This window comes from Cherax quadricarinatus, unplaced genomic scaffold (assembly GCF_038502225.1).
Source record: "Cherax quadricarinatus isolate ZL_2023a unplaced genomic scaffold, ASM3850222v1 Contig3317, whole genome shotgun sequence".
Lineage (NCBI taxonomy): Eukaryota > Metazoa > Arthropoda > Malacostraca > Decapoda > Parastacidae > Cherax > Cherax quadricarinatus.
The window spans coordinates 1-24,107 of record NW_027198343.1 but is presented as its reverse complement, the minus strand read 5'-3'; the positions used below and the strand labels follow the sequence as shown (position 1 = coordinate 24,107).

General features: G+C 39.5%; 1 protein-coding gene across 1 annotated transcript; it reads right to left on the bottom strand.

The window, feature by feature from the left end:
- Positions 1 to 730: 730 nt before the first annotated feature.
- On the bottom strand, positions 731 to 23,486 carry LOC138852008 (TELO2-interacting protein 2-like; the record flags this gene model as incomplete). Its single annotated transcript, XM_070081609.1, is given in 3 exon segments — positions 731 to 1,413; positions 4,068 to 4,190; positions 23,399 to 23,486. Coding segments are annotated over 3 exon segments (373 nt in total), but the record flags the coding sequence as incomplete, so codon positions are not given.
- Between the last annotated feature and the right edge of the window lie 621 nt (positions 23,487 to 24,107).

The following is a 24,107-nucleotide window of genomic DNA, read 5'->3' as shown; positions in this document are numbered from 1 at the left end:
TTTGTTCCAGAAGGCTGTTCGAATGCTGTTACTGAATGAATTTGTTTCCATAAGGAATAATATAAATCAGATTAGTCGGTTTCAGACCCGCAAAAATACACTTACAATCATACGCTTACATAATTGTTAGACTTGGGAGCTGTTCAACACTCGGAGTACCACCGTACCTCTCATTCACCAGGTGCTCTATGATGCCTATGAGTTTAGTGTGCCTCAATGACTTCAATAACAAACTAATCCTGGAGAAAAGAACCTGCTATATACTACACTGGAACCTCGGTACTCAAACAGCTCCCTACACGAACAAAGCTCAGCACTCAACCAAACAAACACAACCTGTCAGAACTTAGGTGTAAACTATTTTGTGCTTCTTTGCATATTTTGGCGTTTTTCTACATTATTTGTATAAATAAGTCACCATGGGGCCCTCAAAGATTAGTGATAACAGCCAACCAAAAATAAAATTGATTGGGAAGAATTTGTTCGACACTAACAGATCAGCACTCGAACAGCCTTCTGGAATGAACTAAGTTCAAGCACCGAGGTTATACTGTATCTTAGAACTTAAACCAAATCCAATAGTTATATATAAATGTAAGGTAATCAAATGAAATAAAATATAACGGAAAGAGTTCTGATTATTGAATCAGAAGCCTTGGCAACATTACAGTGCTCAGAGTAAAGTTAATAAATGTTCTGGTTTCATATCAAGGATAGATAATATAAATCAAAAGGGTATATTGACTTTATGCATCAATGATAAGGTGTAATTTAGATTTTGTTAGGTAGTTACAGAATGTAATAAATGCACTAGAAAACATATAAAACAAGATTATACAGACTGGATATAATTGCACTAGAAAACATACAGAAAAAGACGATAAAAATTTAGCCCCCGTGTCATGAATGTCTCCATGAAGGTCTAATAAAAATATTGAAGTTCTCTTTCCCGGAAAATGTAGAACAATAAGGGAACATGACTGAAGAGTACAAATGGAAAAATGGAATAAATAAAGGAGACAAAATTAATTGTTGAAAATACCTAACCAAAACAGGACTTTCTACAATCAAGTTAGAGAAATCAGATTTAGAAAGAACATAGAAATGCACTGATTTCACAATAGAGCTGTAGATGAGTGGAAGAGACTGCCAGGTAGCTGTACTGAAGTGAATACCATAAGCAACTTTAAAAAGCAGGTTAAATACATTAGCGTAATTGCTAGGAAGGCAGTAATGAGAATTAGGGATTGCCTAGAATGCTGAGATGTTGAATGTTCTCTTGAGTATCTGATGACAGTGAATATCAACTGTGACATCTTCCAGTCCTTGAAGCAATTCTTGCATTGTCTTCGGTGCAGCTGAATTCAAGAGGTTAATTAAGAGCTCAGCTTCTTCAGTGATATCACGGATAATCTGAGAGAAAATAATTATTACTATTTTCCTTTTATAAATATGAAACTGACTTGCTATTTTTATCCAAGATAGGGTGACCCTTATTTTCACTTTAATGAGACATTCTTAAGCTATAATAAATTTTTTTTTTTTTTTTTTCAACAAGTTGGTCGTCTCCCACCGAGGCAGGGTGACCCAAAAAAGAAAGAAAATCCCCAAAAAGAAAATACTTTCATCATCATTCAACACTTTCACCACACTCACACATTATCACTGCTTTTGCAGAGGTGCTCAGAATACAACAGTTTAGAAGCATATACGTATAAAGATACACAACATATCCCTCCAAACTGCCAATATCCCAAACCCCTCCTTTAAAGTGCAGGCATTGTACTTCCCATTTCCAGGACTCAAGTCCGACTATATGAAAATAACCGGTTTCCCTGAATCCCTTCACTAAATATTACCCTGCTCACACTCCAACAGATCGTCAGGTCCCAAGTATCATTCGTCTCCATTCACTCCTATCTAACACGCTCATGCACGCTTGCTGGAAGTCCAAGCCTCTCGCCCACAAAACCTCCTTTACCCCCTCTTTCCAACCCTTTCGAGGACGACCCCTACCCCTCTTTCCTTCCCCTATAGATTTATATGCTTTCCATGTCATTCTACTTTGATCCATTCTCTCTAAATGACCAAACCACCTCAACAACCCCTCTTCTGCCCTCTGACTAATGCTTTTATTAACTCCACACCTTCTCCTAATTTCCACACTCCGGATTTTCTGCATAATATTTACACCACACATTGCCCTTAGACAGGACATCTTCACTGCCTCCAACCGTCTCCTCGCTGCTGCATTTACCACTCAAGCTTCACACCCATATAAGAGTGTTGGTACTACTATACTTTCATACATTCCCTTCTTTGCCTCCATAGATAACGTTTTTTGACTCCACATATACCTCAGGGGAGGGGGTAAAGGAGGTTTTGTGTGCGAGGGGCTTGGACTTCCAGCAGGCATGCGTGAGCGTGTTTGATAGGAGTGAATGGAGACAAATGGTTTTTAATACTTGACGTGCTGTTGGAGTGTGAGCAAAGTAACATTTATGAAGGGATTCAGGGAAACCGGCAGGCCGGACTTGAGTCCTGGAGATGGGAAGTACAGTGCCTGCACTCTGAAGGAGGGGTGTTAATGTTGCAGTTTAAAAACTGTAGTGTAAAGCACCCTTCTGGCAAGACAGTGATGGAGTGAATGATGGTGAAAGTTTTTCTTTTTCGGGCCACCCTGCCTTGGTGGGAATCGGCCGGTGTGATAATAAAAAATAAAATAATAAAAAATATACCTCAATGCACCACTCACCTTTTTTCCCTCATCAATTCTATGATTAACCTCATCCTTCATAAATCCATCCGCCGATACGTCAACTCCCAAGTATCTGAAAACATTCACTTCTTCCATACTCCTCCTTCCCAATTTGATATCAAATTTTTCTTTATCTAAATCATTTGATACCCTCATCACCTTACTCTTTTCTATGTTCACTTTCAACTTTCTACCTTTACACACATTCTCAAACTCATCCACTAACCTTTGCAATTTTTCTTTAGAATCTCCCATAAGCACAGTATCATCAGCAAAAAGTAACTGTGTCAATTCCCATTTTGAATTTGATTCCCCATAATTTAATCCCACCCCTCTCCCGAACACCCTAGCATTTACTTCTTTTACAACCCCATCTATAAATATATTAAACAACCATGGTGACACTACACATCCCTGTCTAAGACCTACTTTTACCGGGAAGTATTCTCCCTCTCTTCTACACACCCTAACCTGAGCCTCACTATCCTCATAAAAACTCTTTACAGCATTTAGTAACTTACCACCTATTCCATAAACTTGCAACATCTGCCACATTGCTCCTCTATCCACTATCATATGCCTTTTCTAAATCCATAAATGCAATAAAAACTTCCCTACCTTTATCTAAATACTGTTCACATATATGCTTCAATGTAAACACTTGATCTACACATCCCCTACCCACTCTGAAGCCTCCTTGCTCATCCGCAATTCTACATTCTGTCTTACCTAATAAAATATATCCTGATTAAATATTAGAGCATAAAACAAATTTTTTTTTAATTTACAGCCTTTTCTCTTAGCATCTCTTCTCACTTTCTTTAATAATAAAACAAACTAAGAGTTGCTAAATATAATTATATAAAGCAAAGTTCAGTCTGTCTATAGACAGCTATAATATTTGGGAATCCTCATCTTACATCTACCCCTAGTTATATACACGTGTCAAACATGGCTATCCTTTGTACTAATATTTCTATATAGAAATGTTATATTACAAACTTGTCTAAGTTACACCACCAGGAAAGTCAGCTGTATATAACACGAGTACCCAATACTTATTATCAGGAAAAAAAAAAAAAAGATAAACCACAAACTTCAAAGGGACTGCAGGTATACTGATGCTTGGGAAAAGCTCTTGGACCAACGAGGTAGAGTTACCCTCCTCTCTCTTGGGTCAGCCTTGATTACTTAATATTTCATGGATTTGGTGTTTCACAATAATAATAATAATAATAGTAAGAATAATAATAATTATTATTATATTAATTTACAAGGAATGTTTGAAGTATAAAATAGATAAATGTACCTGATTATTATAAGTGGCACAATCAGCAGTGACATCATAGAGGAAGCGAACCACCATCTGCACCATAGATGAAGCATCAATGTGTACTTGAGGCCAACACTCTCTAACATATACCTGAAGAGCCTATAGATAACTTGGATTAAGGTATAACCCTTTGAGCTGATGTCTCAATGATATTCACAGTAGTAGTACATGATATGTCTGCTGTAAAGGGCAGATAAATCTACTTTTCTGTTTATAGTGCAACAACTGTATAATAGTCATATTAAAATATGATGAAATATATCAAGTTGTGATGTGTAGAGACTGTCTCAAGTTTTGGGTAGCAGTTCCTGTATTTAATCCTTTCACTGGGGCAGTACATTTTTTTTTCAACACACCTGCTGTCCCCCATTGAGGTAGGATGACCCAAAAAATAAAAGAAACACTTTCACCATCACTCACGCCTTCAATTTCTTGCTAGAAGCATGCCAATACTACAGCTGAGATGACACTCCAAACTACATTAACTCTAGTGCAAGCACTGAACTTTTCACCCTCCAAGACTCAAGTCTGGCTAACCAGTTTTACTGAATCTCTTCATAAATGTTACCTTGATCACATTCCAACAGCACATTATCACTGAAACTACTTGCCTTCACTCCTAACACTTGTACATGTCTGTTGGATATCCAAGGCTTTTACATACAGAACCCCCTTTCCAATCTCTTCAACCTTTCTTAGCATGACCCCTACCCCACCTTCCCTCAACTACAGATCCAAGTCATCCTAATTTTTGCTATTCTCACTAAATATCCAAACCACCTTAACAATCCTTCCTCAGCTGTCTGGATAATATTTTTTTTTAGAAACCCTGCACCTCCTCCTAATCTCCAAGCTCTGAATTCTTTGCATAATATTCACACCACACTTTGCAGTCAGACACGTCTCCACTGCCTGCAGCCTCCTCACTGTTACAACATTCACAACCGATGCTTTGCACCCATATAAGAGCATTGGTTCTACTATACTCTCATACATTCCCCTTTTTGTCTCCATGCTTTTTCTCAACTGATGTCTCAATGCTCCACTCACCTTTTTCCTCCCCTCACCAATTCTATGGTTCACCTCATCTCCCAGACCCATTTGCTGATAAGTCCAATCCCAAATACAGAAGGGCCCCACTTATATGGCGGGTTAGGTTCCAGGCTATCGCCGGAAAGCAGAACGCCATTTTTTCCATTTAAAAATGCATATAAATGCCACACAACAAGTTTACACTAAATTATATTAAGTTAGTAATAGAACTAGGCATTAAAAGCAAAAAAAGTAAAATACATACACAGTACATTCATTACTTATCTTAAAGTATTTGTAGTCTTAATGCAGGGTGAGAGGTGATTAGTACTTATTTGGGAAGTGTAGGTAACCCTGGCTCCCCATCTCAAACTTAATATACGATATTTAAAACATCCCAGAGTTAAAATACACATACGGTACACTCACTATTTACCTTAAAATATGTGTAGTCTTAATGTAGGAAGAGAGGTGAGTAGTACTTATTTGTAGGCTGAATTTAATCATTACTAACAACTACCTTTAGATACCATCATAAACGAAGGGAGAAGTAATGAATAATTCATGCCGAAAATTGTAAACAAAAGCGGACTGGGGGAGTGGCTGGGACAAACGCAGATTCATACACGTTTTCTCTGGTGCCTGACCAGAGAAAACGTAATGTTATCCCTTTGCCCGGCTACCACACAGGTTCACAAGTATTATTATCAGAGCACATATAAAATATGCAACAAAAGTCAGACAACAAGTTTACACTAACTTATATTAAGTTAGCTATAGAAATAGGCATTAAAAACCCAATAAAAGGTAAGATACACACAGAGTACACTTATTACTTACCCTAAAATATTAATATTAATGTGTGAGAGGTGAGTGGCATGGTGTTTATTGAATAAAATCAGAATGGCAGGGTGTTTATTGAATAAAATCAAAATGGCACATCATCATCCGCTAACTTGGCACTTAAAGCAAGAGGCTTATGACTCCTCTATTTATCACAGCTAAGCTTAGACGCCATCGCCAATGAGAGCCAATTAGTTAACAAAAGAGTAAACGAGAGAGAGAACGAGATACAGAGTTCAGGCAATGTAAGAACATAAACTGAACAGGCAGTGGACGATCACTGTCAGGCAAAATAAATGCGTATTAATGTGTGTCTACTTTTAGTCCATTCATGTACGTTTGTAAAACGTTTACCTCAGAATATTTTTTTTATTATAATAATTACCTCACAATACAAGTACTCTAACAATGTGTACAAGTTGCACAAGTTAGTACAGAATAAACAAACAGCAACACTCCCATTCTCATGCAACACACCATTTTTAGAGTGAATGATGATGATATCATAAAAAAGCGCTAAAGCCACAAGGGTCGTGAATTGCTATATATAGAGTGAAGGCATACAAAAGGAATATTTTTCTACAGTTATCCCCCAGTGTTTGACTAGAGAAAACGTAATTCTTCTAACACTACCCACACAGCCGCTTTGCAAACAAATCTCATGTTTAAGCCAATTTTTATTCGGTGAGTGTATGCATCATGTTTATATGCTATGTAACGTGTTTCGTATATAATTTTGAGAAAAATACTATAGATGGATTAATGAAAATGTCTACATTAATGTAAAATATGACATTTAATGTGGCCAAGAGTGATGATTATTACGTATTATTGGTGTCACGAGTAGAAAGAGACTTAGCGATTTTCATGTGTACCTGCACACCAGCACAGGGTGTAAGTATATTTAGATACAGGTACACATAAGTATAATTATCAGAGTTATTTATTATCACACTGGCCGATTCCCACCAAGGCAGGGTGGCCCGAAAAAGAAAAACTTTCACCATCATTCACTCCATCACTGTCTTGCCAGAAGGGTGCTTTACACTACAGTTTTTAAACTGCAACATTAACACCCCTCCTTCAGAGTGCAGGCACTGTACTTCCCATCTCCAGGACTCAAGTCCAGCCTGCCGGTTTCCCTGAACCCCTTCATAAATGTTACTTTGCTCACACTCCAACAGCACGTCAAGTATTAAAAACCATTTGTCTCCATTCACTCCTATCAAACACGCTCACGCATGCCTGCTGGAAGTCCAAGCCCCTCGCACACAAAACCTCCTTTACCCCCTCCCTCCAACCTTTCCTAGGCCGACCCCTACCCCGCCTTCCTTCCACTACAGACTGATACACTCTTGAAGTCATTCTGTTTCGCTCCATTCTCTCTACATGTCCGAACCACCTCAACAACCCTTCCTCAGCCCTCTGGACAACAGTTTTGGTAATCCCGCACCTCCTCCTAACTTCCAAACTACGAATTCTCTGCATTATATTCACACCACACATTGCCCTCAGACATGACATCTCCACTGCCTCCAGCCTTCTCCTCGCTGCAACATTCATCACCCATGCTTCACACCCATATAAGAGCGTTGGTAAAACTATACTCTCATACATTCCCCTCTTTGCCTCCAAGGACAAAGTTCTTTGTCTCCACAGACTCCTAAGTGCACCACTCACCCTTTTCCCCTCATCAATTCTATGATTCACCTCATCTTTCATAGACCCATCCGCTGACACGTCCACTCCCAAATATCTGAATACATTCACCTCCTCCATACTCTCTCCCTCCAATCTGATATCCAATCTTTCATCACCTAATCTTTTTGTTATCCTCATAACCTTACTCTTTCCTGTATTCACTTTTAATTTTCTTCTTTTGCACACCCTACCAAATTCATCCACCAATCTCTGCAACTTCTCTTCAGAATCTCCCAAGAGCACAGTGTCATCAGCAAAGAGCAACTGTGACAACTCCCACTTTGTGTGATTCTTTATCTTTTAACTCCACGCCTCTTGCCAAGACCCTCGCATTTACTTCTCTTACAACCCCATCTATAAATATATTAAACAACCACGGTGACATCACACATCCTTGTCTAAGGCCTACTTTTACTGGGAAATAATTTCCCTCTTTCCTACATACTCTAACTTGAGCCTCACTATCCTCGTAAAAACTCTTCACTGCTTTCAGTAACCTACCTCCTACACCATACACCTGCTGATACTTACCTTTAATGAAGATCTGGTGATGATTGATGGGATAGGAGGAGGGGAGAGTGTGGATGGTGTTAGTGTTTAGAAGGGGTATCCCCTTCCATTAGGACTTGAGGTAGCAAGTCCTTTTCCAGGGTTACTTCCCTTCTTCTTTTAATGCCACTAGGACCAGCTTGAGAGTCACTGGACTTCTGTCGCACAACATATCTGTCCATAGAGGCCTGTACCTCTCATTCCTTTATGACTTTCCTAAAGTGGTTCACAACATTGTCATTGTACAGGTTGCCAACACAGCTTGCAATAGCTGTGTTAGGGTGATTTTCATCAAAAAAGGTTTGCACTTCAAGCCACTTTGCACACATTTCCTTAATCTTTAGAGTAGGCAGCTTCTTCAATTTCTCTATCCCCTCCTCTGAAGCAGTTTCCTCAGGTCTGGCCTCTTGCTGTTGAAGATGATCTAGCAGCTCATCAGTGGTTAGTTCGTCATTGTCCTCCTCCACCAACTCTTCCACATCCTCTCCACTAACCTCCAACCCCAAGGACTTCCCCAATGCCACAATGGATTCCTCAACTGGCATAGGCTTCTCAGGGTTAGCCTCAAATCCTTCAAAATCCCTTTTGTCTACACATTCTGGCCACAGTTTCTTCCAAGCAGAGTTCAAGGTCCTCTTAGTCACTCCCTCCCAAGCCTTACCTATAAGGTTTACACAATTGAGGATATTAAAGTGATCTCTCCAAAACTCTCTTAGAGTCAATTGAGTTTCTGAGGTCACTACAAAGCAATTTCAAACAGAGCTTTTGTGTACAGTTTTTTGAAGTTTGCAATGGCCTGCTGGTCCATGGGCTGCAGGAGAGGAGTGGTATTAGGAGGCAAAAACTTGACCTTAACCCTTTCAGGGTCCAAGGCCCAAATCTGGAGTCAACCCCAGTGTCCAAGAATTTTGCAAAAAAAAAAAAAAAAAAAAAAATTTCTTATGAAATGGAAGAGAATCTTTTTGTGAAAGTAATAAAACAAAAAGTATGAAATTTGATGGAAAATTGACGAAATTATGCTCTCGCGAATTTTGATATGTCAGCGATATTTACGAATAGGCGATTTTGCCGACTTTGACTCCCATTTTAGGCCAATTACATTATTCCAGTCAACCAAATTCTTAGCTATTTCACTAGTATTACTTCTATTCTATCGATTGAGCACAAGAAATCGCCAAGTCAACTGTTTCAACTACAAAATAAAGTGATCGGAAATTGTTAATTTGGCCAATTTAACACAAAGTTCAAAATATTCCAATTTCAAAATAGGGTCCAGAATAAACAATGTAGGCATTCCTGGCACTAAACTAACATTTCCTCTGTTCATTAGTTATGTTTTGAGGCTTTACAAATAAATTCCATTTTGATTTTTTATTCACATAATGAATTTTTATTCACACCAAAAAATAGAAGATTTACTGTTATGCAATATTGTAATAATTGTATAAATATCATCACCATATTTGTGAATGTATATTAGACCCACCAGCTGGCGTGTATTAGACGTGTGAGGTCGTTTGTTTACTCTTGAATATCGGCAAAAATTTAACATTTCTGCTACTTTGAGCTCAGTTTCAAGCCATTTCCAGTGCTAAAACCAATCAAAATCATCTCTATTTCTGTAATATGTCTTCCATTCTATCAAATGAGACCAAGAAATCGCAAATACAACTATAAAAAACATACGAAAAAACACTGCAAAGTCGCTGTTTTAATCGAAAAATCATGATTTCAGTTTTTTTTCTCTCATTGTACACAGTGTGCTGCAGGATTTGTTTTATGTGGTGCACACATACCACATATATGTATTCTCTCATATCTAGGCCCAAATGTACCACTCACAGTTTATCAGAGTGAGCTGAGCTCATGGCGTAGATCTACGGTTTGGACCCTGAACGTAAAGCCGTAGATCTACGGGACGGACCCTGAAAGGGTTAATGAAGCTCATGTCCCTAGAAAGTCGCTCTGCCAAGTCTGAAGGATGACCAGGAGCATTGTCTAATACCAGGAGGCACTTAAGGTCTAATTTCTTTTCAATTAGGTAATTTTTCACAGTGGGGGCAAATGCATGGTGTAACCAGTCATAGAAAAAGTCCCTAGTGACCCATGCCTTACTGTTTGCCCTCCACAGCACACACAAATTAGCCTTGAGGACATTCTTTTGCTTGAACACTCTGGGAGTTTCAGAGTGATACACCAATAAAGGCTTCACTTTGCAATCACCACTAGCATTGGAACACATTAACAGAGTAAGCCTATCTTTCATAGGCTTATGTCCTGGGAGTGCCTTTTCCTCCTGAGTAATGTAGGTCCTGCTTGGCAATTTCTTCCAAAACAGGCCTGTTTTGTCACAGTTAAACACTTGTTCAGGTTTCAATCCTTCACTGTCTATGTACTCCTTGAATTCCTTCACATATTTTTCAGCTGCTTTTTGGTCCGAACTGGCAGCCTCACCATGCCTATCACACTATGTATGCCACTATGATTCTTAAATCTCTCAAACCAACCTTTGCTGGCCTTAAATTCACTCACATCACTAGTTGCAGGCATTTTTCTAATTAAATCCTCATGCAACTTCCTAGCCTTTTCACATATGATCGCTTGAGAAATGCTATCTCCTGCTATCTGTTTTTCATTTATCCACACCAATAACAGTCTCTCAACATCTTCTAACACTTGCGGTCGCTGTTTCGAAAACAAAGTTGCACCTTTTGCAAGAACAGCTTCCTTGATTGCCGTTTTCCTGGCCACTATAGTAGCGATGGTTGATTTGGGTTTTGTATACAACCTGGCCAGCTCCGACACACGCACTCCACTTTCGTACTTTGCAATTATCTCTTTCTTCATTTCAATAGTAATTCTCACCCTTTTTCTGTAGGGTTGGCACTAGAAGCTTTCTTGGGGCCCATGGTGACTTATTTTGCAGGTGCAAGCACTAAAAACACTGTGATAATATGAAATGTACCGAATGTATGCTTAGATGCGACCGCACTGGCTGGCTTGTAAACACTTTTAACCCTTTCAGGGTCCAAGGCCAAAACCAGTGTCCAAGAAATTTTGAAAAAAAAAAAAAATTTTCTTACAGAATTAAAGAGCATATTTTTGTGAAGGTAATAAAACAAAAAAAATTAGAATCTGATCAGTACTTACCGAGATACAGTGCCAAGAAGTTTGTAGAAAATGATGTGGTGGCGGCAACATCGACGAATTCCACATACGCGTATTATATTATTTTGTTGTTTTAGTTGTTTTTTCTTTTCTTTTCCAATTTTTTTCTATTCCTACTAACATTTGGGGCCTGAGAGACCAATACTGTATATAATTGATATATATATAAACTCACTGTATTGAACACAATAACCGCACTAAAGTTATTATCATATTATTGTTTACCACTGTTTTTTATTACAATAAACATGCACAAATATTGTATAATACTAATGTTCTATCATATATTTACATATTTACAATCACTGGACATGGTTTTAGAACTGCTGGAGCTTGTGGAACTCCTTGAAACAAGGCACCATGCACAGAGGCACCTTACATTCCTCACACATAAACCGAGTGTCTTTGCGTCTTTGTTGCCGTCGTTTTGTTTGTGCACAGACAATGCATCTCTTCTGAGCAAATTTCTTTTGAGTTGAAGGAAGCTGTATTATGAAATGATCACCTTCTCTTCTCAAACGCTTGGGTATATTGTGATGAATTCGAGGACCATGTTGTATTGCAGGTGTTGTTACCTGGTACTTCATTATGAGTTGTCTGACAACAGACAAACAAAATTCACCATACGGTGGTCTGTTACCAGTCTTTATTTGGTACATATTATATGCATTCAGCATTGAAATGTCCATGAGATGGAAGAAAAGTTTCATGTACCACTTGTAACTCTTACGAACACAGTCAACAAAACCAATCTGCATGTCACACTTGTCAACCAAGCGCATGTTTTGTGTATAATCAATCACTGTCACTGGTTTTCGAATACGTTCATTAGTCACTCGATCAACTTTGCCACTGTCTTGCATTTCATTACGGTGAATGGTTGTCAACAATGTGACATCTCGTTTGTCATGCCACCGTAATGCCATGATGTCATTGGCAGTAAACACCTGCACGTCATCACCACGAACACCTGCGTTGAGCCTGGGCATATGTTTACGATTAGAACGCACTGTGCCACACACATCTGTCTTGTTCACTCGCATGAAATCACTGAGTAATGGGCTTGTGTACCAGTTATCGGTATATAATGTATGGCCCTTACCAAGATAAGGTGCCATCATGTTTCTCACTACGTCACCTGATATACCCAATAACATCTTGGTATCTTTCAATGTTTTACTACCCGTGTATACAACAATATCCAACACCAGGCCACTGTCACAATCACAGAGTACAAACAATTTTATACCAAAGCGGTTCCTCTTGCTCGGTATATACTGCTTGAATGACAGTCTACCTTTGAACAAAATCAAAGACTCGTCAATTACAAGATTCTTGAATGGATAAAAGTATATCCTGAACTTTTGTTTGAGATACATGAAAACATTTCTAATCTTGTATAACCTGTCACTTCTGTCAGGCCTGGTTTTGTCAGAGAAGTGCAACATACGTAACAGTAAGATAAACCTGTTCACTGGTATTATTTCACTGAAGGATGGGGTACAAATTAGCCGATCTGTGGACCAGTATGCTTTTATATTATGCTTATAGACGTGAGGCATAAGCATTATTGTTGCAAAAAGCAAATACATTTCTGCAACAGTCGTCTCTTTCCACCTGTGTAGTCTTGACTGTGGTGATAAGATCGTATTTGCCATGGTGTACTGAAAATACTTATTACTTTCCCTGACAATAATTTCCATCAATGGCTGGTCAAAGAATAATTCAAAGAATTCCAGTTCATTGGCCGTGGTTCCAAGGGGACAGGTAGGTAGAATTCCACTTTGCGAGTCATCAAAGTGGTGAGGGCTGGGAACAAAATTGGGATTTTGCTGCCAATCCCAGATACGGTTTGCTGGTGGATACTGGACATCATAGGCTGGTTGTACGGGTGGTTGTGGCGGGCTGGTGGGTGACGCTCCGCTTTGTCCTTGAACTGACGAGTCAGCAGCGTGGGTTCCCGCGTGGCACAGCGAGTCACGCATGGCGGTGCCACTACCACCACCAGCCCCACTAACACCATCCACTGATGTCTGTGGCCCATCCATGCCAAGTGTAGCCACATCATCCTCACTATCACTACCTAAAACGGGTGTAGGGCCACGGGATGTACTCCGGGATGTACTCCTCCGTCCCCTGGGCACAGCATAGGGTACACTACCCGAGCGCATGCGGCGGCGAACATACCGACGCTTCACTGGTGAATATGTTTCCTCACTATCACTACTCGAATGATCGTCGAGCGCAATAAAATCACAATCCACGTCAGAATCATCGTCATTACTGAAGTCAGAGGCCAGGCCACGGGAAAATATTAGTTTTCTCTTACGTTTAGGAACACCCGACCGTGAGTCACGAGTGCCCACACCAGAGGTAGAAGGTCGAGGATCGTCGGGGTTTTCTGCACTATTATCGATATCCTGGTCATTATTTTCGGTCACTAACTTATCAAAGCCGTAGAATTCGTCTTCATTTCCACTTCCATCAGTGTCAGAACTATCAGACAGGAAGAGGAGAGTCCCAATTTTCCGGGGAGTGAGAGCTGACTTGCGACGAGACATGGTGAACAAGGGTGACTGAGCCGGCGTTCCCACAATGCTATGCAGGCGCCTAGATTTTTTGTTTACGGCGCACACCCACGGCGCAGACCCATTCTCTCATATGTAGGCCTATGAGCGCTTTCGCGCTAAATTTGACGGCGCTAGAATTTTGGCGTAGATCTACGGTTTGGACACTCACCGACCAGCCGTAGATCTACGGGACGGACCCTGAAAGGGTTAATAATTAGGATGAAGTGTGAGGTTACTAAAAGTATTATCCAAAAGGTGGAAGAGGGATTGTTGATGTGGTTCATATAGAGAGGATGGAACAAGATAGGATGCCTTGGTGTATTAATCTGTACTGGAAGGAAGGTGGGGTAGGGATCATCCTAGGAAAGGTTGGAGAAAAGAAGTAAAGGAGATTTTGAAAGCGAGGAGCTTAGACATCCAGCAAGAATGTGTGAGGGAAGGCAAGTGGTTTTTATGAGTTGACATGCTGTTGGAGCATGAGCAAGGTAACATTTATGAAAGGATTCAGTGAAAGTGGTTAGCCAGACTCGAGATTTATATTTATTTTCTTTGTCTCAGCATAATGCAATGTTTATACAGACATGAATGACATTTAGATGTGCATGCAGAAAGCTCCTTAATATGCAGAGCATTTTGGGCAAACTTAAGACTATCTTAAGATTAACCCTTTCAGGGTCCGTCCCGTAGATCTACGGCTTTACGTTCAGGGTCCAAACCGTAGATCTACGCCATGAGCTCAGCTCACTCTGATAAACTGTGAGTGGTACATTTGGGCCTAGATACGAGAGAATACATTTATGTGGTATGTGTGCACCACATAAAACAGATCCTGCAGCACACTGTGTATAATGAGAAAAAAAAATGAAATCATGATTTTTCGATTAAAACAGCAACTTTGCAGTGTTTTTTCGTATGTTTTTTATAGTTGTATTTGCGATTTCTTGGTCTCATTTGATAGAATGGAAGACATATTACAGAAATAGAGATGATTTTGATTGGTTTTAGCACTGGAAATGGCTTGAAACTGAGCTCAAAGTAGCGGAAATGTTAAATTTTTGCCGATATTCAAGAGTAAACAAACGACCTCACACATCTAATACACGTCAGCTGGTGGGTCTAATATATATTCACAAATATGGTGATGATATTTATACAATTATTACAGTATTGCATAACAGTAAATCTTCTATTTTTTGGTGTGAATAAAAATTCATTATGTGAATAAAAAATCAAAATGGAATTTATTTGTAAAGCCTCAAAACATAACTAATGAACAGAGGAAATGTTAGTTTAGTGCCAGGAATGCCTACATTGTTCATTCTGGACCCTATTTTGAAATTGGAATATTTTGAACTTTGTGTTTAATTGGCCAAATTAACAATTTCCGATCACTTTATTTTGTAGTTGAAACAGTTGACTTGGCGATTTCTTGTGCTCAATCGATAGAATAGAAGTAATACTAGTGAAATAGCTAAGAATTTGGTTGATTGGAATAATGTAATTGGCCTAAAATGGGAGTCAAAGTCAGCAAAATCGCCAATTCGTAAATATCGCTGACACATCAAAATTCACGAGAGCATAATTTCGTCAATTTTCCACCAAATTTCGTACTTTTTGTTTTATTACCTTCACAAAAAGATTCTCTACGATTTCATAAGGTAAAATAAATTTTTTTTTTGAAAATTCTTGGACACTGGTGCGTGACTCCAGATTTGGGCCTTGGACCCTGAAAGGGTTAATGGGGCAATGAGGTGGAAAGTACAGTGCCTGTACTCTTCAGTAGGTGGAGGGATATTTGCAGTTTTGAACTGTAATATATGTTCCCCTCTGGCAAGAGAGTGAAGGAGTGAGGGATGGTGAAAGTATTTTTTTCTTTTTCGAGTTACTCACAACCATGGGAGATGCCCAGTGTGTTAAAGTCTCTAAGAAGTTAGGTTTATGTAATGGGTAGTATCCCAATAACTGAACAAAACTCATTCAAAATCCATAAAACAGACTGGGGGTTGTAGGGGGCCTCTGGAATAACTACAAGAATTTAATATTTCTGCTACTTTGAGCTCAATTTCAAGCTACTACCAATCTTGAAACCAATCAAAACAAATCTTTGTTTTAGTAGTGTCTTCTATTCTATTAAATACCAAGAAACAGCCAACCAAACCATAAAATACATCTGATAAAACGCCTCAATCACTATTTTAAACTCTACACACATTCATAGTTTTGTTTTTCCCCATTATGCTCCTCATGCAGCTAGATTTTTTTTATTATACTGTGCACACTCACAGGACAGACCCATTCTCTCATATCTAGGCCAAAATTTGTAGCTCACAGCTTATTTGAGCTGAGTTCATGACATAAAACTACATCAGGGACCCTGGAGAAGTGTGAATGTGCAGTGAATACCTAACATTTATCTTACTCAGTGTTACACAAATCTGTGTGCACGACTAATATTTACATATACAGGAGGGCCCCACTTATACGGCGGGTTAGGTTCCAGGCTACCGCTGTAAAGCGGAAACCGCCGTAAAGTGGAACACCCTTTTTTTCCACTTACAAATGCATACAAACACTAGATAACAAGTTTACACTAACATATATTATGTTAGCAATAGAACCAGGCATCAAAAAACAATAAAAAAGTACAATACACACATAGTGCACTCATTACTTACCTTAAAATATTTATAGTCTTAATCTAGGGTGAGACAAGTAGTATTTATTGTAAGAAATCAAGTGTGGTATGTATGGTAGTCAGCCAGGCTACCATACCAGGCCACCCCACCCACACATACTATTCTATGATATTTAAGCATCCCAGAGCGATAAAATGTATATACAGTTCACTCATTACTTACCTTAAAATATAGGGTGAGATGAGTAGTATTTATTGTAAAATATCAAATGTGGTATGTATGGTAGTCAGCCAGACTACCATACCAGGCCAACCCACCCACACATACTATTCTATGATATTTAACCCTTTCAGGGTCCGTCCCGTAGATCTACGGCTTTACGTTCAGGGTCCAAACCGTAGATCTACGCCATGAGCTCAGCTCACTCTGATAAACTGTGAGTGGTACATTTGGGCCTAGATATGAGAGAATACATCTATGTGGTATGTGTGCACCACATAAAACAGATCCTGCAGCACACTGTGTATAATGAGAGAAAAAAAATGAAATCATGATTTTTCGATTAAAACAGCAACTTTGCAGTGTTTTTTCGTATGTTTTTTATAGTTGTATTTGCGATTTCTTGGTCTCATTTGATAGAATGGAAGACATATTACAGAAATAGAGATGATTTTGATTGGTTTTAGCACTGGAAATGGCTTGAAACTGAGCTCAAAGTAGCAGAAATGTTAAATTTTTGCCGATATTCAAGAGTAAACAAACGACCTCACACGTCTAATACACGTCAGCTGGTGGGTCTAATATACATTCACAAATATGGTGATGATATTTATACAATTATTACAGTATTGCATAACAGTAAATCTTCTATTTTTTGGTGTGAATAAAAATTCATTATGTGAATAAAAAATCAAAATGGAATTTATTTGTAAAGCCTCAAAACATAACTAATGAACAGAGGAAATGTTAGTTTAGTGCCAGGAATGCCTACATTGTTCATTCTGGACCCTATTTTGAAATTGGAATATTTTGAACTTTGTGTTAAATTGGCCAAATTAACAATTTCCGATCACTTTATTTTGTAGTTGAAACAGTTGACTTGGCGATTTCTTGTGCTCAATCGATAGAATAGAAGTAATACTAGTGAAATAGCTAAGAATTTGGTTGATTGGAATAATGTAATTGGCCTAAAATGGGAGTCAAAGTCGGCAAAATCGCCGATTCGTAAATATCGCTGACACATCAAAATTCGCGAGAGCATAATTTCGTCAATTTTCCACCAAATTTCGTACTTTTTGTTTTATTACCTTCACAAAAAGATTCTCTACGATTTCATAAGAAAAAATAACAAATTTTTTTTTTTCAAAATTCTTGGACACTGGTGCGTGACTCCAGATTTGGGCCTTGGACCCTGAAAGGGTTAATCCCAGGGTAAAATGTATACAGTGGACCCCCCCACTTATATGGTTAGGTTCGATATTTTTTCACTACATAAGTATGTTCAGGTGCCAGTACTGTCTTACTGGGTGAGACAAGTTTATTCAGCCAGGCTACCATACCAGGAAGTAGATTAGTCCATTTCAGACCCCCAAACATACACGTACAAACGCACTTACATAAATACACTTACATGATATTGGTCGCATCCCAGAGCGATAAAATGTATATACAGTTCACTCATTACTTACCTTAAAATATAGGGTGAGATGAGTAGTATTTATTGTAAAAAATCAAGTGTGGTATGTATGGTAGTCAGCCAGGCTACCATACCAGAGAGAAAGAATGAGTGCATGAGAGAGGACAGGCGCAGAGTTATGTAAACAAACCAGGCGAAGGTAAGTTTTGTAAACAGTGTACACGTCTGGTTTGTGTACAAGTTACATTGTGTACAGGTTGTCTCTACATTGATACGGTAGAATAAATAAAGAAGAACACTCCCATTCTCATGTAACATCATTTTGAGAAGAAATGATGCTCTGAGTGAAGGCAATGGAAGTAAGTCACTCTGACTTTTTTGGGTTATCCTAGGTTCTCTACACATATGTTATGTATTTATGTTATGTATCGTGTTTATTATATAATTTTGAAAAAAATATCACGGATGGATTAATGAAAATGTGTATATTAACGTAATATACAAGAAAAAAAATCCCCCCCCAGTACCAACAATACCACCAGTCCGATAACATTCTTCTTTGCAAATATACAGGGTCTAAAGCCAGCAACAAACAACAAAATACCTTTCATCCGTGGACTGTTTGCAGAGGCAACGGCAATGTTCGCGGCTTTCACTGAGACCCACATAAAGGATCACTTGGACAACGAAGTATGGATCCCAGGTTACAACCTATACAGATGTGACAGAGTGAACAGGCAAAAGGGGGGGGTTCGCCTGTACATTGCAGAGTCACTTGTTTGCACAGAACTGCTTAATGCCTCAAATGACGTAGTGGAAGTTTTAGCAGTAAAGGTCGAGAACCAAAACCTAGTCATTGTGGTAGTCTACAAGCCTCCGGATGCAACATCCCAGCAATTCCAGGAACAGCTGTTAAAAATTGACCACTGTCTGGAAAATCTTCCAGCTCCTGCACCCAACATCTTGCTCCTGGGGGATTTCAACTTAAGGCACCTAAAATGGAGGAATATAGCAAATAATATTGTTGCAGTAATAACACCAGGAGGCAGCTCTGATGAAAACTCACACTCACACGAGCTTTTAAATCTCTGCACAAAATTCAATTTAAACCAGCAAATAATAGAGCCTACTAGACTGGAGAATACACTAGACCTCATCTTCACTAACAATGATGATCTGATAAGAAATGTCACCATATCAAAAACAATATACTCAGATCACAACATAATTGAGGTTCAGACATGTATGCGTGGAGCCCCAGACCGACAAAATGAGACTAGTCACGAGGGAGCATTCACCAAATTCAACTTCAATAACAAAAACATAAAGTGGGACCAAGTAAACCAAGTCCTAACCGATATAAGCTGGGAAGATATACTAAGCAACACAGACCCAAACTTATGCCTAGAACAGATTAACTCGGTGGCACTCGATGTATGCACAAGGCTTATTCCTCTAAGAAAAAGGAGGAGTAGATGTAAAATAGAAAGAGACAGGCGCTCCCTTTACAGGCGACGGAAAAGAATAACAGAGCGGCTAAAAGAGGTCAATATATCTGAAATGCGCAGGGAGACACTGGTCAGAGAAATAGCAAGCATCGAACTTAAGCTAAAAGAATCCTTTAGGAGTCAGGAATCGCGGGAAGAACTAAAAGCCATAAATGAAATCGAAAGAAACCCAAAGTATTTCTTCTCCTATGCCAAATCAAAATCGAGAACAACGTCCAGTATTGGGCCCCTACTTAAACAAGATGGGTCCTACACAGATGACAGCAAGGAAATGAGTGAGCTACTCAAGTCCCAATATGACTCAGTTTTTAGCAAGCCGCTAACCAGACTGAGAGTCGAAGACCAAAATGAATTTTTTATGAGAGAGCCACAAAATTTGATTAACACAAGCCTATCCGATGTTATCCTGACGCCAAATGACTTCGAACAGGCGATAAATGACATGCCCATGCACTCTGCCCCAGGGCCAGACTCATGGAACTCTGTGTTCATCAAGAACTGCAAGAAGCCCCTATCACGAGCCTTTTCCATCCTATGGAGAGGGAGCATGGACACGGGGGTCGTCCCTCAGTTACTAAAAACAACAGACATAGCCCCACTCCACAAAGGGGGCAGTAAAGCAACAGCAAAGAACTACAGACCAATAGCACTAACATCCCATATCATAAAAATCTTTGAAAGGGTCCTAAGAAGCAAGATCACCACCCATCTAGAAACCCATCAGTTACACAACCCAGGGCAACATGGGTTTAGAACAGGTCGCTCCTGTCTGTCTCAACTACTGGATCACTACGACAAGGTCCTAAATGCACTAGAAGACAAAAAGAATGCAGATGTAATATATACAGACTTTGCAAAAGCCTTCGACAAGTGTGACCATGGCGTAATAGCGCACAAAATGCGCGCTAAAGGAATAACAGGAAAAGTCGGTCGATGGATCTATAATTTCCTCACTAACAGAACACAGAGAGTAGTCGTCAACAGAGTAAAGTCCGAGGCAGCTACGGTGAAAAGCTCTGTTCCACAAGGCACAGTACTAGCTCCCATCTTGTTCCTCATCCTCATATCCGACATAGACAAGGATGTCAGCCACAGCACCGTGTCTTCCTTTGCAGATGACACCCGAATCTGCATGACAGTGTCTTCCATTGCAGACACTGCAAGGCTCCAGGCGGACATCAACCAAATCTTTCAGTGGGCTGCAGAAAACAATATGAAGTTCAACGATGAGAAATTTCAATTACTCAGATATGGTAAACATGAGGAAATTAAATCTTCATCAGAGTACAAAACAAATTCTGGCCACAAAATAGAGCGAAACACCAACGTCAAAGACCTGGGAGTGATTATGTCGGAGGATCTCACCTTCAAGGACCATAACATTGTATCAATCGCATCTGCTAGAAAAATGACAGGATGGATAATGAGAACCTTCAAAACTAGGGAGGCCAAGCCCATGATGACACTCTTCAGGTCACTTGTTCTATCTAGGCTGGAATATTGCTGCACTCTAACAGCACCTTTCAAGGCAGGTGAAATTGCCGACCTAGAAAATGTACAGAGAACTTTCACGGCGCGCATAACGGAGATAAAACACCTCAATTACTGGGAGCGCTTGAGGTTTCTAAACCTGTATTCCCTGGAACGCAGGAGGGAGAGATACATGATTATATACACCTGGAAAATCCTAGAGGGACTAGTACCGAACTTGCACACGAAAATCACTCACTACGAAAGCAAAAGACTTGGCAGACGATGCACCATCCCCCCAATGAAAAGCAGGGGTGTCACTAGCACGTTAAGAGACCATACAATAAGTGTCAGGGGCCCGAGACTGTTCAACTGCCTCCCAGCACACATAAGGGGGATTACCAACAGACCCCTGGCAGTCTTCAAGCTGGCACTGGACAAGCACCTAAAGTCAGTTCCTGATCAGCCGGGCTGTGGCTCGTACGTTGGTTTGCGTGCAGCCAGCAGCAACAGCCTGGTTGATCAGGCGCTGATCCACCAGGAGGCCTGGTCACAGACCGGGCCGCGGGGGCGTTGACCCCCGAAACTCTCTCCAGGTAAACTCCAGGTACCTACATGCCAGCACAGTGTGTAAGTTTATTTAGGTACAGGTGTACATAAGTTTAATTATCAAGTACAATACATATAAAATATACAATAACTTTAAAACACTTGAAATTTTGGAAAGTTTCCAGACATAATAAGGAGATGTGCTCAGGGAGAATGTAAACAAACTCGGTGGGCCGCTGTGACCGTATTAGAAAGACAGGTGGGGGGAGCCGTATAGCGAGTTTTGGTCATAATTTGAAATGTCCGTATTAGCGGAACGCCGTAAAGTGAAACGCCGTAAAGCGGGGCCCTGCTGTATGTGGGTGCCTAGTCATATAAAAATGCAAATAATCTTCATAATTAATATCAATTCAATATGTTATGTTTCATAATATGCAGTATAGTTTAAGCACACATCACATATATATAGAACTATACAAATAAATGCTACTGCAGAATGCATTCCTCAGCTGCTTATCAACCCTTTCAGGATCAGAACTTCTTGTCTGAAACTTGCTCTCAGGGTCAGAGAATTTAAAAAAAAAAATACTCATGAAATGATCAAGAATCTTTACCAAAGGCAATGAAACCCAAAATACGAAAATTTGATGGAAAGCTTATGGAATTACGCTCTTGCAAAGTTAGTGGTCTCGGCGATATTTACGCACTGGTGATTTTGCCCACTTTGAGCCCTATTTTTGGCGAATACCATTGCTCCAGTCAACCAAACTCATAGCTATTTTTCTAGTATTCCTTCAATTCAATCGACTGAGTACAAGAAGCTGCTCATTTACTAATTTCAGCTACCCAATGAAGTGATCAAAATTTGGCCAATTTCACACAAAATTAAAAAATTACCAATTTCAATATAGGGTCCAGAATAAACAAAGTAGACATTCCTGGCACTAAAACAACATTCCCTCTGTTCATATGTCATGTCCTCAGTTATTTCGTGTATTACACTTGCTTTCTATTTTGAATTCTAATCACACAATAACTATAGAAGATTTACTGTTATGGACACAACTGCATTTTCGTAATAATTGTGTAAGTAATGTCAGCGCATTTGTGGACATCTATTAGACTGACCAGTTGGACGTGTACTGGATGAGCGACAATTTGTGTACTCTGGAATATCGGCAAAAATAGAACATTTTTGCTCTTTTGAGCTCAATTCCAAGCTATTTTTCGTCGTGAAACTAATCAAAATCATCTCTACTTCAGTAATATATTTTCCATTCTACCAAGTGAGACCATTAAAACCATGAGAAAATACACTGCAAAGTCAATGTTTTAAACCAAAAAGATGGTCACAGTTTTTTCCATTATGTACTGCATGCTACTGGATTCTTTTTTTTTATATATAGTGCACACTTAAAGCATAGACCCTTTCTCTTATATTTAAGCCCAAATTTACTACTCACAGCTTATCCGAGTGAGCTTAGCTCAAGACGTAGAACAACAGGCCAACTTGTGCTTCAAAGCCATAGAACAACGCGACCCACCCCAAAAAGGTTAATAAACACATCTCTAGTTGGCTCAGAATTTTCTAATCGTACTAAAAATTAGATACACAAGAAAAACCAAGACTCGATTTTTTACATACCCTCAAAATATTTATTCTGTCTGCAGCTGTTGGTGCCTCAAAAGTTGCTAAGTACTCAGAGCAAACATCCATTAGATCTTGGGACCATCTGCAATATAAACCAATCATATAACAAACATTTAACCTTTCCTTTCTCTTCACAAAATTCCAGAGTAATTCACATCCCTGGTACACCCTCTCCAGGTATGTGTTAATTTGCAATATAATGTTTCCTAGATTATACATGTTTCCAGGATTATACATAGTTTTCAGGATAATATATAGTTTCCAGGATTATATACGAGGTGTTAAGACTTTTTTTTTTCCAACAAGTCGGCCGTCTCCCACCGAGGCAGGGTGACAAAGTTACTGGACTCAAATTTTTACACACTTCCTGGGTGAAATAATGATGGTGTCATAGATCACACTGCACAGTACACTCCTTTGTGTACTGGAGAGTGTTCTGGGGGTCAATGCCCCCACAGCCCGACCCATGACGAGGCTTTGCAGTGGATCAGGGCCTGATCAACCAGGCTGTTACTGCTAGCCACATGCAAACCAACGGATAAGCCACAACCCGGCTGGTCAGGTATTGACTTTAGGTGCCTGTCCAGCTCCCTCTTGAAGACAGCTAGGGGTCTATTGGTAATGGTGAGCGTCTGTGTAGTTGATCATTCTTATAAGGCTAGATGAGTACTTTTTGTCATGTTGCCAGTGCACTGTGATTTTC